At 33.7% G+C, this 13,359-nt stretch overlaps 1 protein-coding gene across 4 annotated transcripts in view; it reads left to right on the top strand.

The window, feature by feature from the left end:
• The window catches only part of PGAP1 (post-GPI attachment to proteins inositol deacylase 1), an 89,546-nt gene that overhangs the window by 67,846 nt on the left and 8,341 nt on the right, over window positions 1-13,359 (top strand). For all 4 annotated transcript variants that reach the window (XM_034654903.1, XM_034654902.1, XM_034654904.1 and 1 more), the window contains 7 exons: window positions 5,304-5,397; window positions 7,185-7,275; window positions 7,920-8,117; window positions 9,329-9,464; window positions 10,729-10,779; window positions 11,521-11,708; window positions 12,963-13,067. In XM_034654903.1, the coding sequence (XP_034510794.1) occupies window positions 5,304-5,397; window positions 7,185-7,275; window positions 7,920-8,117; window positions 9,329-9,464; window positions 10,729-10,779; window positions 11,521-11,708; window positions 12,963-13,067 (863 nt within the window). The remainder of the gene's footprint in view (window positions 1-5,303; window positions 5,398-7,184; window positions 7,276-7,919; window positions 8,118-9,328; window positions 9,465-10,728; window positions 10,780-11,520; window positions 11,709-12,962; window positions 13,068-13,359) is intronic.

The following is a 13,359-nucleotide window of genomic DNA, read 5'->3' as shown; positions in this document are numbered from 1 at the left end:
TGTGCTTAGTTTGTAAAAATAAAAAGTAAATTATATTAAAAATAAACAAGTTGTGGGGCGCCTGGGTGGCACAGCGGTTAAGCGTCTGCCTTCGGCTCAGGGCGTGATCCCGGAGTTCTGGGATCGAGCCCCACATCAGGCTCCTCTGCGATGAGCCTGCTTCTTCCTCTCCCGCTCCCCCTGCTTGTGTTCCCTTTCTCGCTGGCTGTCTCTATCTCTGTTGAATAAATAAATAAAATCTTTAAAAAAATAAAAAAATAAACAAGTTGAAATACTTTAAATGCTTTTGGGGAGTATCTTTCTGTAGTTCATAAGCAAATTGTGTTACAAAAATAATTTATCAAGTAGTAGAAATACTAAAGTATTACTCAAAATCATTATAATTTGCAGAATTGTATAACCTGGGCATAAATAATAATATTGATTAGTCAGAAAAATTATATACTAGTTTTAAAATTCTATACTATACTAATTTAAAATTTTTGTTGTGGCATTACATAGCAGAATTTTTAAAATTTAAGATTTTATTTATTATTTATGCGACAGAGATAGAGACAGCCAGCGAGAGAGGGAACACAAGCAGGGGGAGTGGGAGAGGAAGAAGCAGGCTCATAGCGGAAGAGCCCAATGTGGGGCTCGATCCCATAACGCTGGGATCACGCCCGGAGCCGAAGGCAGACGCTTAACTGCCGTGCCACCCAGGCGCCCCAGAATTTTTAAAATTTAATTCCTTTAATTCTGTAATTACAAAATGCACAAATCAAAATTAAATCAGAAATGTTTTATATGCATTATCTCACTTGATTTTTACAACAACCTGGTGAGAACTAGATTGTGATTATTATTAAATTTGTGAACATAAGAAATTCTAAGTTCATGTGTAAAATGTGCTACATTAGAAAGAGAAGATTAAATGTTGGTATAAATTGGAAAAGTAGCACCATGGGTAGTTACAATAAATCTCTAGCTTGTTAAGGAACCTTTTTAAAGAAAAATTGCAAGGGGGTGGGTGAAAAAAAAAGAAAAATTATGTCTTGGAATGTAGGGGAAGAATTGATGCTATTGTATTTTTAGTATGTCCAAAAGGCAGGTTACTGTACACAGTGGTATGGGCTGAAGATATAAAATATGACTTATCCGTATCATCCCTGGGGCTCATAATTCAGATCAGTGACAAGAAAAGTCAAGTTAGCTTGATACTTGATACCCAAGCGTAATTATATGTCCACCAAAGCAGGCCATACTAATATTCTTGTTTACGCATGGCAATTTATCTAAAAAAACAAGATATGTAGGTGTTATAGGATTAAAGGTGGGTACTTTCTTAAATTTCAAAGAATTTGTGGTAATTAAGTTCTTCCCAATTGCTAAAAAGATATGATGCTCTTCCTTCATGTTTGTTTAAAAATTTAGCTTGAGAACAGAATGAATTGAAGTTGTATATATTATTCATCTTTTAAAAATAATACATATTTTCAGTGTTGATGATTCAGTCAAAGAAGACTGAGAAGAGGAATAAAGAGAAACCACTTCAGAGAATCTTTAGCCTTCGGTTAGATAATTTTCCATCAAATTAGTTTTTCTTTTCTTTTTTTTTTTTCAGAAAAAGAAAATAATATTTACATATTCTTTAGTCTACTCTAATGGAAGAGGGCAAAGAATAAACCAGAAGTTACTTTCTCAAGAGAATAATATAAACTAGTAAATTCTTTTTATGTAGAAATGAAGTCTAATATTGCCAGATCTTTAGATTTTAAGAGAAACTGGAAGCCTAGATTTTTAGATAAAAATTTTTAAATTTTTTAATGTCGGCATCTGATTTGAAATGTAAAGAAATACTGTGCCAAATACTAAACCAAATCAAGCATGTCTACAATTTGAATATGTTCCGTAGTGACCAGTTTATGACTGTTGATTTAGTTCTATGTTAGCTGTATCTGTGGCCCAGTAGAATACTTAATACTCATAACAGTGACAGTCATTACAAGGAACTGTCACATTCAGAACACTGTATAGGAACTCTTAGAAGGTCTCCAAAGACAGTGAAGAAGAGCATTAAAGGTTAATAATAACAGCTAATATTTTCTGATCACCTACCTGTGCCAGTTACTATTCCAAATGCTTTATATAACTGAACACATTTAAGCCTCAAACTTCCTGTGAGATAAGTGCTATTTATCTCCATTTTATAGATAAAGGCACAGGGAGAAGGAAGGGTAGAGTAACTTGTCCAAGGACACAGAGCTAGCTAGGGAGAGGCAGAGCTGTAGTCTAAATCCAGGAGTCTGACTCTAAGCCTGCTATGCTGCTTAACTTAACTTCTGTACTTTTTTTTTTTTTTTAAGATTTATTTATTTGAGAGAGAGCGCGAGTACGTGCACACACACACGCATAGGAGAGAGCTCAAGCAGACTACCGCTGAGTGCAGAGCCCCATGGGGACTCCATCTCAGGCTTAACCCCACGACCTAAGAGATTATGACCTGAGCCAAAATCAGACAGATGCTTAACCAGCTGAGCCACCCAGGCGCCCCTCTTTCTGTACTCTTGATGATTAAAGTATGCTATATATTTTCTACCATGTCATTAGCAGGCATTGAGTATCATGTAGTAATAGGTAGAAAAATGACCATTTCCCTTTCACTCAACTCCTCTCCCTCCACTCAAAACTGTAATTATAAACAATGAGTATGGGCTATAAGCTTGAGTCTTTCTAATCAGTTTTAACCCGGAAATCAGTGAAGGAACTTCAAGGAGATTTTGGACTTGAAATTTTACACGCCATTTTGTGTAAATATGTATTTCCATTGCTTTAATCAGATTGCCAGGAGAGTCCATACGTTTTCTTAAAAATTCTGTGGAATGTAGAACATGGTTTAAAGTAAATTTCCTTTTAAAATTTTAACATTAAAAGTTGATTACAGAGCAAAATAAATCTTTGTTAAAATTTTAACATTAAAGGAAGAGTTTAACACCTTTTTGTTATATATTTTTATACAAATTGGATCAGCTGAGGAGTGCCTGGGTGGCGCAGTTGGTTGAGCATCTGACTCTTGGTTTTGACTCAGGTTATAATCTCAGAGTCTTGGAATCAAACCCTGCTTGGGATTCCTCTCCCTCTTCCTCTGCCCCTCCCCCCCAAATAAATAATTTAAAAAAAAAGAAATTGGATCAGCTGATAGAATGACTAAGGCACTATAACATAAAGGTTGTAAATTTAGTCTCTGGGTTAAATCCCATTCCACAAGATTCCGAAGACAGTGAAGGACTTAAAAGCTTAATACTGGCATACCTTGGGAAAGGGGTCCATAGAGCTTTGGTACTTTTTTGGTAGATGCAAGCGAAAGATTAGAAGTGAGTACAAGAAGAGGAGAAATAGTACAGCCCTTGAGAAGTTTAGCTCTGAGAGAGAGGGGGAAAAAGTGGTAACTAGAGAGGTAAGTGGAGTGGAGGGAAGGGAAGATGTTGTCATTGTTTTCAGGGTGAGAGACTTGAATTTGTCAGTGGCTAGGTGAGTAAATGAATGCCCTGGAATTTCATTATGTCATGTCTCCTTAAAACTGGAGTTTGAAGTTAAAGCACCTGATGATACCAAAGTATGAAATTGTTAATGAGATTACAGCAGAGTTACTACATTATAAACTCCTTAGACAGTGCTCACTCTTATATTCCCAGTGCCAAGCACATTGAGCCCAAGAGTAGATGATACTTTTTCTAAATTGGGAAAGATGGAGTAAATTTATATTTTCATAGTCATCTATGAATAATTTTTTAACTTTAGTTCCATTTACATAAAAACACAACTTAGCCCTGTTTAAGAAATATTGACACAGTTATACCTTGGAATTGTGAGTTTAGTTCCAGACCACCACAATAAAGCAAATATTGTAATAAAGCAAGTCAAATGATATAAAAGTACGTATAAAAGTTATGTTTACACTATACTGTAGTCTCTTAAGTGTGCAATGGTATTATGTCTAAAAAAACAATGCATACCTTAATTTTTAGAACTTCATTGCTAAAAAATGCTAACCATTATTTGAGCTTTCTGTGAGTCATAATCAGTCATCATAGATCATCATAGCAAATACAATAATGAAAACGTTTGAAATATTGGGAGAATTCTCAAAATGTGACACAAAGTGAGCAAATGCTGTTGGAAAAGTGGCACCAATAGACTTGCCCAATGCCAGTTGCCACAAACCTTCGATTTGTAAGATATTTAATTATCTGCAAAGTGCAATGAAGCAAAACAATAAAATGATGTATGTCTGTAATAGCAGCTAGTATTTTTTGATAGCTTCTCATGTTTGAGTTAATACTCTAAATGCTTTACACAAGTGAACATCCTTAAACTTTAAAACCATCTATAAGGTAAGTACTGTTATTGCCCCCATTTTACTGATGAGGACAGTAAGAGTTAACAAGTAACCTGCTTGTCTATTAACTTTTTTTTTTAAGATTGTATTTATTTATTTTAGAGAGTGTGCACGTGTGCAAGGGGCCAAGGGAAAGAGAGAATCTCAAGCAGACTTCGTGCCAAGCGCAGAGCCTGACAGGGGGCTTGATCGTACCACCCAGAGATTATGACCTGAGTCAAAATTGAAAGTCGGTTGCTTAACCAACTGAGCCACCCAGGCTCCCCTACTGTCTATTAGATTTTTAATTGTGTAAGTTAGTTGGGCTCCCTGTGCCTGAATTTCTTCATCTGTAAAATAGGGATAAGAATTACCTCAAAGAGGAATGCCTGGGTGGCACAGAGGTTCAGCATCTGCCTTCGGCTCAGGGCGTGATCCCGGCATTATGGGATCGAGCCCCACATCAGACTCCTCCGCTGGAAGCCTGCTTCTTCCTCTCCCACTCCCCCTGCTTGTGTTCCCTCTCGTGCTGGCTGTCTCTATCTCTGTTGAATAAATAAATAAAATCTTTAAAAAAAAGAGTTACCTCAAAGGATATTTGAGAGGAGAGCGTGAGATAATTCATATAAAATGTTTGATATCATGCCTGGACCATATTAAATGTTCAGTAAATGTGCCTTGTAAAAAATTTTGTTGTATATGCTACTCAATTGTATATTTTTTTTGTTGCGCCTTTATGAAAAATTCTGATTATGTGTTTCTAATGTATTGTATATTCTTAATATTTCTTTTACTTAGAGTTTTGATACCCATTACTGGAAGTACCTCTGTGGCCATGTCAGGAAAGCTATAAAGTGAAGAACGACACTTTTATTTCATGTCAAAGTACATTTATTTCATTAACATGAATATTCAGAAGTTGCCCTTTGATTTGCCTGTTTTCTAGGTAGTTAGATTTCATGGTGGAGCTCTTCCTGCTTATGTTACATCTAGTATCCTTCTTGCTTATGGAGGACAGTTATACTCTCTTTTCTCAACAGGTAAGAATGTTTCTATTCCTTTTCTCTCTCTTCGTCCCTTCCCTCCTCAGTGCTTCATTACTATTTATTTATCCCTTGTGTGGCTAAATTCATGACCCATCTCTCAAGTTCATAGGTGTTTCAGATCCTCTGGTTTTAGGAGATCCCCAAGAAGTTTCCTACTTGGCTTTTCCATTGCACACTTTTGTGCCTGACGTTTTTTCCCTCTACTCTGAGGATATCCTAAGAGGTAGGGTCTCCCTGATGGCGATCTTGTTCCCCATTCCATTCCTGGTACCGAACATAGTGTCAAGCACATAGTAGGCATTCAGTGTAATGTTTGGGCTGTATCCACTGTATCAGTTAGGTCCTGGCACACTGAATGGAATAATTGAGAGTTTATTTTAATGGAGGAACTATTTCAAAGATATGCGTAGAGTTAAGGGAAACCAACAAGAAATGATTAAGTGCCAGATTAGCAGTAGAGCCATCTGATGCTTCTCAGTACCAGGGCAAGGGAGTGAGCAAGCCTAGAGAGCTATAGTAGAGGGCAGCATTACTACAGCTGCAGCCACTGTCAGCCTGTGGCTCAGCTGGGTGGAAAGGCGGTGGTGGTGGAGCGAATACATACATTAACCTTATTTCCTCTTATCAGTTCCTATCATTTATTGCACCTAAGTCAGCCTCTCAGAATTCAGAACAAAGTAAGGGTGGAGAATGGATCTGGAGAGGCAAATACAGAATATACACTGCATTGGACAAAACCTTCCCTAGAGTATAGCAATGAAAATAGTTTCCCAGGAGCCTACTTCATAAAGCCCTCACACATACTTGTTGGGTTTGGGTTGTAATCAAGAGAGACAAGAAATAGGAAAAGACAGTGGATCAAAATATATAAAAGTAGTCCGAAAATATCTTCTGCCGTTCCATCTTGCCAAATGCTTCTGCAGCTACTCATTTCCTTTCCATGACTTACAATTTCAAATCTGCTTTTAGTATTCATTTTGACCTTCATATACTGCTGTTGGGAATGTAAAATGGTATAGATGCTTTGGAAAGTAGTCTGGCAGATACCAAGAAAAATATAGACATACACCCACACTGAACTTGTGCACACATATTCACAGAAGCCCTATTCGTAATATCCAAAAAGCAGAAACAACCCAAGTATCCATCAGCTGATAAACAGATAAATAAAATGTGCTGATACATGCTACAACATGGATGAATCTTGGAAACATGCCAAATGAAAGGAGCCAGTCACAAAGGACTGTATATTATATGATTTCGTTTATAGAAAATGTTTGGAATAGGCCAGTCTGTAGAAACAGAAAGTAGATTAGTTGTTGCCTGGGAATAGGGAGACATTGCACGTGACAGTTAAAGGGAACAGAGTTTGTTTTGGGAGTAATGAAAATGTTCTGAGACTGGTTGTGGTGATGAAGGCATGATTGTGAATATACTTAAAACCACTGAATTGTGTATACTTTGAATGAATTGTGTAGTATGAGAATTATATCTCAGTGAGGTTGTTTTTTAAAAAAATCACCTTTGGAGCTTTGTGAAAATACAAATGGTGAAACCCCAGCTTTGGCTTCCTGAAGTTGTTTCACAAGTGATTTGTGTACTCTTATGTAAGATCTATTAAATTACAGTAATTTTTAATCTGTGAAGAGAGTCTTTATGATAATAATGACCCTTGCTTTCTCTGACATGAAATATGTTGCTCTTACAATGCAGTCAGTATATGATATGACTCATAGTTACTATGAATTCTTTACTACACATAATTTTTTTTTAATCACCAGGTCATTGCTTAGAATATACTATTATGTTGGATAAAGAAGCCAAGCCATACAAAGTTGATCCTTTTGTAATTATGATTAAGTTTCTGTTGGGGTAAGTTTTATTATCTGTGATAATGATTTTAATTATTTTACATATATGAAACATGTTTGGCCCCAAATGAAATATAAATATTTATACAAATATGGCAATTGTCTTGTTTTATTAAATGGGACTTTTCTCTTAGGCAGAGGTCTAATAGGTGTATCAACACTTACTTTAATACTATAACCATTTCAAAAGTAATTATAGAAATTTTATATATGTATCAATTATAGAACCTTAGTCTGTAAATACACCAAACTTCTAACATTTGCAAAGGGATGCATATGGTCCGTAATCTTTGAGTATCCCAGATTCATGAGCGCAAACTGTTATAGGGTATTGGTGAAACGGTTACAACTAGCTGTTGGTTTTCTAACTTAAAAAAAAGACGCCTTATTTATTGCAAGGATCAATAGAGAGGGATGGAACTGCTTTAAGACTCAGGACTCATCAGCAGCCTCACTTGGAAGATAAATGACTTGTTCTCTACAAGAAATTGAAATTTGTTTTTCGGTATAATTACGAATTGAGTTATCATGGAACTTTGGGGACTCTAGTGAATGGTCAGACACCTCAGATATTAAATCCTTGAATGTCAGTTGTTGATTTGTTTTTTTTTTTTGCTTTTATTGTATGTTTTCTTTTATCCACAGATATAACTGGTTTAAGGAATTATGGGATGTGTTAATGTTACCAGAATTAGATGCCATCGTTTTAACTAGTCAGAGTATGTGTTTCCCCCTTGTATCCTTGATTCTCTTTCTGTTTGGAACATGTACTGCCTACTGGGGTGGCCTACTTTCTTCTACATCTGTGAGACTCCTTTCTTCATTGTGGCTAGCTTTGAAAAGGTAAAGAATGACTGAAAGCTTTCTTACTGTTCTTAAGGAAAAAACTATATTTTGATAGGGAACCTCAAAATTAATTGGCTTTCACTAAACTCTAATTTCTAAGGAAAGATGTATAACTAGAAAAATATGGGTTAGTGTTCAAAGTTTTGTCTTTGTTAAAGATAATCATTTAGGAGCACCTGGCTGGCTCAGTCAGAAGAGCATGCAACTCTTGATCTAAGGGATCATGAGTTTGAGCCCCACATTGGTGTAGAGATTACTGAAATAAATAAAAACTTTTATTTAAAAAAATAATTTATTGCAAATTAAATGCTACATTTGAGTTTGAATTTAATGCCAAGAGTTAATCAAAAAAGTTTGACAGAGGGGTGCCTTCCTGTCTCAGTTGGTAGAGCATGAGACTATTGAACTCAGGGTCATGAGTTCGAGCCCAGCACTGGGAGTAGACATTACTTTAAAAAGTGACAGATTACAGAAGTATTTTTAATTTTTATGATTGTAAATCTTTTGAAGGAGGAAGTGTTTCTCTGGCAATGCTTTTATATGTTGACTTTCAGTCAAACCTGAGAGCACGAGAATTCCAATGAAGATACTTAAGATCAGATTAGATGAAATGCATAAAAATTCCAAAAACATTGCCTAGAGTTTTATTTTGGACCAAAAGACAAAGTTTAAAGTTACTGGTAGGCTTTTTCTGGTAAACCACTGACCTTCTATTGCCTCTGCTCCTCACCAGACATGTTATGTGATTTACTGTCACAGAGGGGATTATGGTGTGATGCTTTTTCCTTCACCTTTCTGAGGTGCTTCTGACACTAATAGCATCATAAGTCTGAGTGATCTCGAGACTTTAAGAAATAGAAAACTGTTTTTCCTCCTGTCAAGATTGGAAATATATGGCACAGGGCCTATAATTAATGATTATTTTTAGCAACATTTTTTCTGCGTGCAAATATCAGCCATAGTGTATCTAAATGGAAGAGGAGCTATCACAATGTATTACAGAATATACAAATATGTCATCCCTTGCGTTTATGAAAAAATATTTTACTGCTTACCTTATGGTACTTGCATATTAATAAGCAGGACGGCCTGGCACAGTACTGTATTGTTTTCTTCCTTTTTTTTTTAATGTATTCTTTTCTTTTTAAATGTGACTATGTAAATAACTGATAATATACTTTTAAAAGCTTTATTCTTGTTTTTTCCAGGCCCTCTGAACTTCCTAAAGATATCAAGATGATATCAGTAGATTTGCCCTTTCTGACAATTGTTTTGATCATCGTTAGTTGGACAACTTGTGGAGCATTTGCCATACTGCTTACTTATCTTTATTATGTGTTTAAGGTATGTCACATTGCTGAAGTCAGAACGGCTGGGCTTTGTGTCAGGGAGACATAGAATTTCCGCAGGTGTTTTTAACAAAAATTTTAATTGTAGCTGCAGTAACCTGTTATTTAAGGTTTAAGTGTAGAAGGTTGTTTTTTTTTTAACATCTTAGTTATTTAAAATACATGGTTAAACTATAGAGCTGAAATTACTAATTTGAGTTCAGTTAGTTTATTTTTTAAAAAATTAAAAGATGGGGAGAATATATAATCTATTTCACAATGCTTCTTGCTCTTGCAAGTAATGTTAACTTTTTAAAAAACATTTTACTAGAGCAGTTTTTATTCATACCTCCCTTTGAACATGGGTAATAGACAAAAAGTTATGTCAGTGGGATCAAACTATCAATTGTGCTGACATAATGTAAAATGTTACAGATGTTGCTGGAGAATCAGAAGACAAAAATAATTAGGCTGATAATTTTACTGAGGAAGTAAAAAACCTTTCCAAGAAGGCTGATAGCTTTGCAGGAAAATCTAGGTTATACAACTGGATACTCTCCACCTTAAACTTAGGTAGAGACAGTTGATACCAGAATGGATAATCATTTTTTTCTTTTTTAAACAAAGGTTTATTTACATCTGCTTTTAACACTTATATATGCACGTTATAGATTATTTTCAATTTTCCAAGGGAAATTTATGTCCATCAGAAAAATCTGTTTACTACTTTGATTTATAAATATATTTTTAGCTTTTTAAATTGGATATTTCAAATAATTGACTCAATAAGTAAAACTTTCTCAAATACTTAGCTTAAGCAAACCTAACAAATTAAACCTAAAGATTTTCTGAGGTTCTTGTAAACATTTCACTACCATATAATTGAGTTCAGATTTTCAAAAATTGAGAATAGATAAGACATGTTAAATTCTTTATACTGTACTGAAGATAATCAAATATTTTACAGGACACTAAGTTGCTAGAGCAAAGAATTATTCAAACATAGATTCTCAGAATATAGAAGATATAGCAATATATCCTGGACCCCATCATACTCTGGAAGTTTGTATTATTTTGTTTCTGTTTTTTAATCCATAATAGCAAGCATGTGTAGTTACTATTTACCTTTTCTGAAGAATATTTATAAATGTTTAAATGTGCTTTTAGTTATTTAGATTTCCTTAAATTTCAGATTACAGTGTTTCTCAGTTGTAATAAAAGTGGTTGTTTTTTTGTTTCAAAATAAAAGTGAAATTAAGCAGTTTTTTCTTTTTTTCTAGATTGTTCATCTGCAAGCCAGCCTAACAGCTTACAAAAATAGCCAGACCGTGGTAAGTTTTATTCTTGAAACTCTACATCACTTTAATATAAAAGAATATGGAAATGAAAAAAATTTTTTAAGTTAGGATTTTACAGTGTTTATGAAGCATCAAACTTTACATCGGAATCTGGGGTTGTACTGTATGGTGATTAACATAATATAATAAAATTAAAAAAAAAATAAATACAGTGTTTAAAAAAGGTGTCATGAATTTAAGTAACTTTAAGAAAAGTGAACCTAATAGACTTAGATTGTCTAATTTTATTTATTTATTTATTTTTTTTTGAGAGTATGCACTTGGAGGGGCGGGGAGTAACAGGGAGGTGCAGAGGGAGAGGGGGAGAATATCTAGCCCCCAATGCAGGGCTTGATTTCACAACCCAGAGATCATGACCTGAGCCAAAATAAATAGTCGAACACTTAACTGACTGAGCCACCCAGACACCCCTGTCTAATTTTAATTTGATCTTTATCAGTGCTTATGTCATTTTTATTGTTATAAATTATGTTTTAAATTTTAAGTAATTACTTAGAGGATATGGTCTCAGCAATGGAAATAGCAAGTCAAGGAATAAAAATTTTATAACTAATAACTGCTTTAAATTACATTGAGCAAGGTAGTTTCAATATTTTATATCAGTTTGGCAATAGAAAAATGTGGTTATTTAGCTATTGAATAATTGAGTATGATTCTGAGTAAAATAATAAAGTCAAATTTTAATCTTAGTATTTTTATTTTATTGCTTTATAGAATCCTAAACACTCTAGAAGAAGTGAAAAAAAATCAAATCACCATAAAGACTCTACAGTACACCATCTTCGTTTATCTGCCAGTGATGCTGAAGATAGTCTTCGCATGCACAGTACTGTGATTAACTTAATAACGTGGATTGTATTACTCAGCATGCCGTCTTTAATTTATTGGTTAAAGAATCTCAGGTGTGTTTTATTTATATAATTATAACTTTTGTGCTTCAAACATTAAATATCTGTAGGTAGAGACTTACCAGATTCCTAATTATCCATAAAACTTCTTCAAGAGTAGGAAGCTATATATCACCTGAAATTTATTTTTAATACATTGACATTTTTTCCCTTACTATGAGAATATAAACTTCCTCAAAATCTGCCCAAAAGAGGGAAGTGTATTTTATTTATTTTACCTTTAACCTTCTATGAGTTTAGATATTATGTGAAAATGTGCTTTATTTTGTTGACTTAAGGTATTCATGATGTTACTGCTTTAAGTAATTTTCAATTCATGATCAACTTTATGTTTTCTTAAATTTGGAAGGAAGAAAATGCTTACATTTAAAAAGATTAGAAATAAGGAAAAAAACGTATAGTTTTCTAATTATCAAACATTGAACTAAAATAAATGACCAGCTGTTTTACTATTGAAAACCATTTTTTCTTTGCCACGTGATAATTGTTCTAGTTTAAACAGAGTGTGAAAATGCCCTCTAAGATAATTTCTAGAATATTTAATTACTGGTAAATATTAAAAAAAAATAGGCCACCTCATCCAAATAATAATTGATCCCCTATCAATATAGTTTTCAGAAATAATATAAAAATTTCAAATTATCTAAATACTGGAAGTATTTTTTTTAAAAAGCCAAGTAAGTTCAATTAAATTAGATCAACAGATGATGAGACGTTAATATACTTCCTTTGTCCCTCATTTTAGTCAAGATCCAGATTTTTGTTCACAGGTTTAGGGAGAAATTATTTGAGGAACATGAATTTATGATTCTGAAAGGCTAGAGATGCCTCACCATAAATGCCAGAGATGAGAACTTGGATTTTTAAAAATAGGGACAATTGCTTTATATCAGCCTCATTTTCTTCATCTTTTTTTTTTTTCCTAGAGCAGACTTAATGTATTTTAAATAGTTTGTTTTATGAAAACATTTCTATATGAGCTTTTAGGCATATACTTATTATTAAAAGGAAGTGCTTCTATATTGGATATTTTCACTTCCTTTAGTAGTTTCTGAACATAATTCTCCATATAAAACCTTAGGTGTAAAGATGATATAACAAAAATTATTTATCAAAGATTTCATGAGCTGTTTAGAGCTCTCATCATATCTATGGACTATTTTGAAATTAATTTATTTGATTCTGATTATTTAAAATGATTGGGTGTGCTTTGTTGATTTATGGGGGGTTTTTTTCTCTTTGATATAGGTATTACTTTAAACTTAATCCTGATCCGTGTAAACCTTTGGCATTTATCCTTATTCCAACTATGGCAATTCTTGGAAATACTCATACTGTTTCAATAAAATCCAGGTATAATAGTTTAATCTTTCTTTTTCTCACATCTTTTCCTAGTCTTAATCACTTTCCTTTATGTCTGAAATATGTTCTTTATGTCTCAATATTTTAGCTATATCTAAATATTTGACTAAATATTATGACTAAATATTTTGAAATATATTCCTAAAGCTAACGCTGTCATCGTACAGAAATTATGGTTTGTATGCAGGTATCATTTATATGTAAATATATTTTATTTGTTTTCTTAATTACGAGTTTTACTCATTAGGATATAATAATGTTTTTTCTTTAATTTAGCTCTTAA

The sequence above is a fragment of the Ailuropoda melanoleuca genome, chromosome 2 (genome assembly GCF_002007445.2).
Source record: "Ailuropoda melanoleuca isolate Jingjing chromosome 2, ASM200744v2, whole genome shotgun sequence".
In the NCBI taxonomy this organism is placed as follows: Eukaryota; Metazoa; Chordata; class Mammalia; order Carnivora; family Ursidae; genus Ailuropoda; species Ailuropoda melanoleuca.
This window is presented reverse-complemented; position numbering and strand designations above follow the sequence as displayed.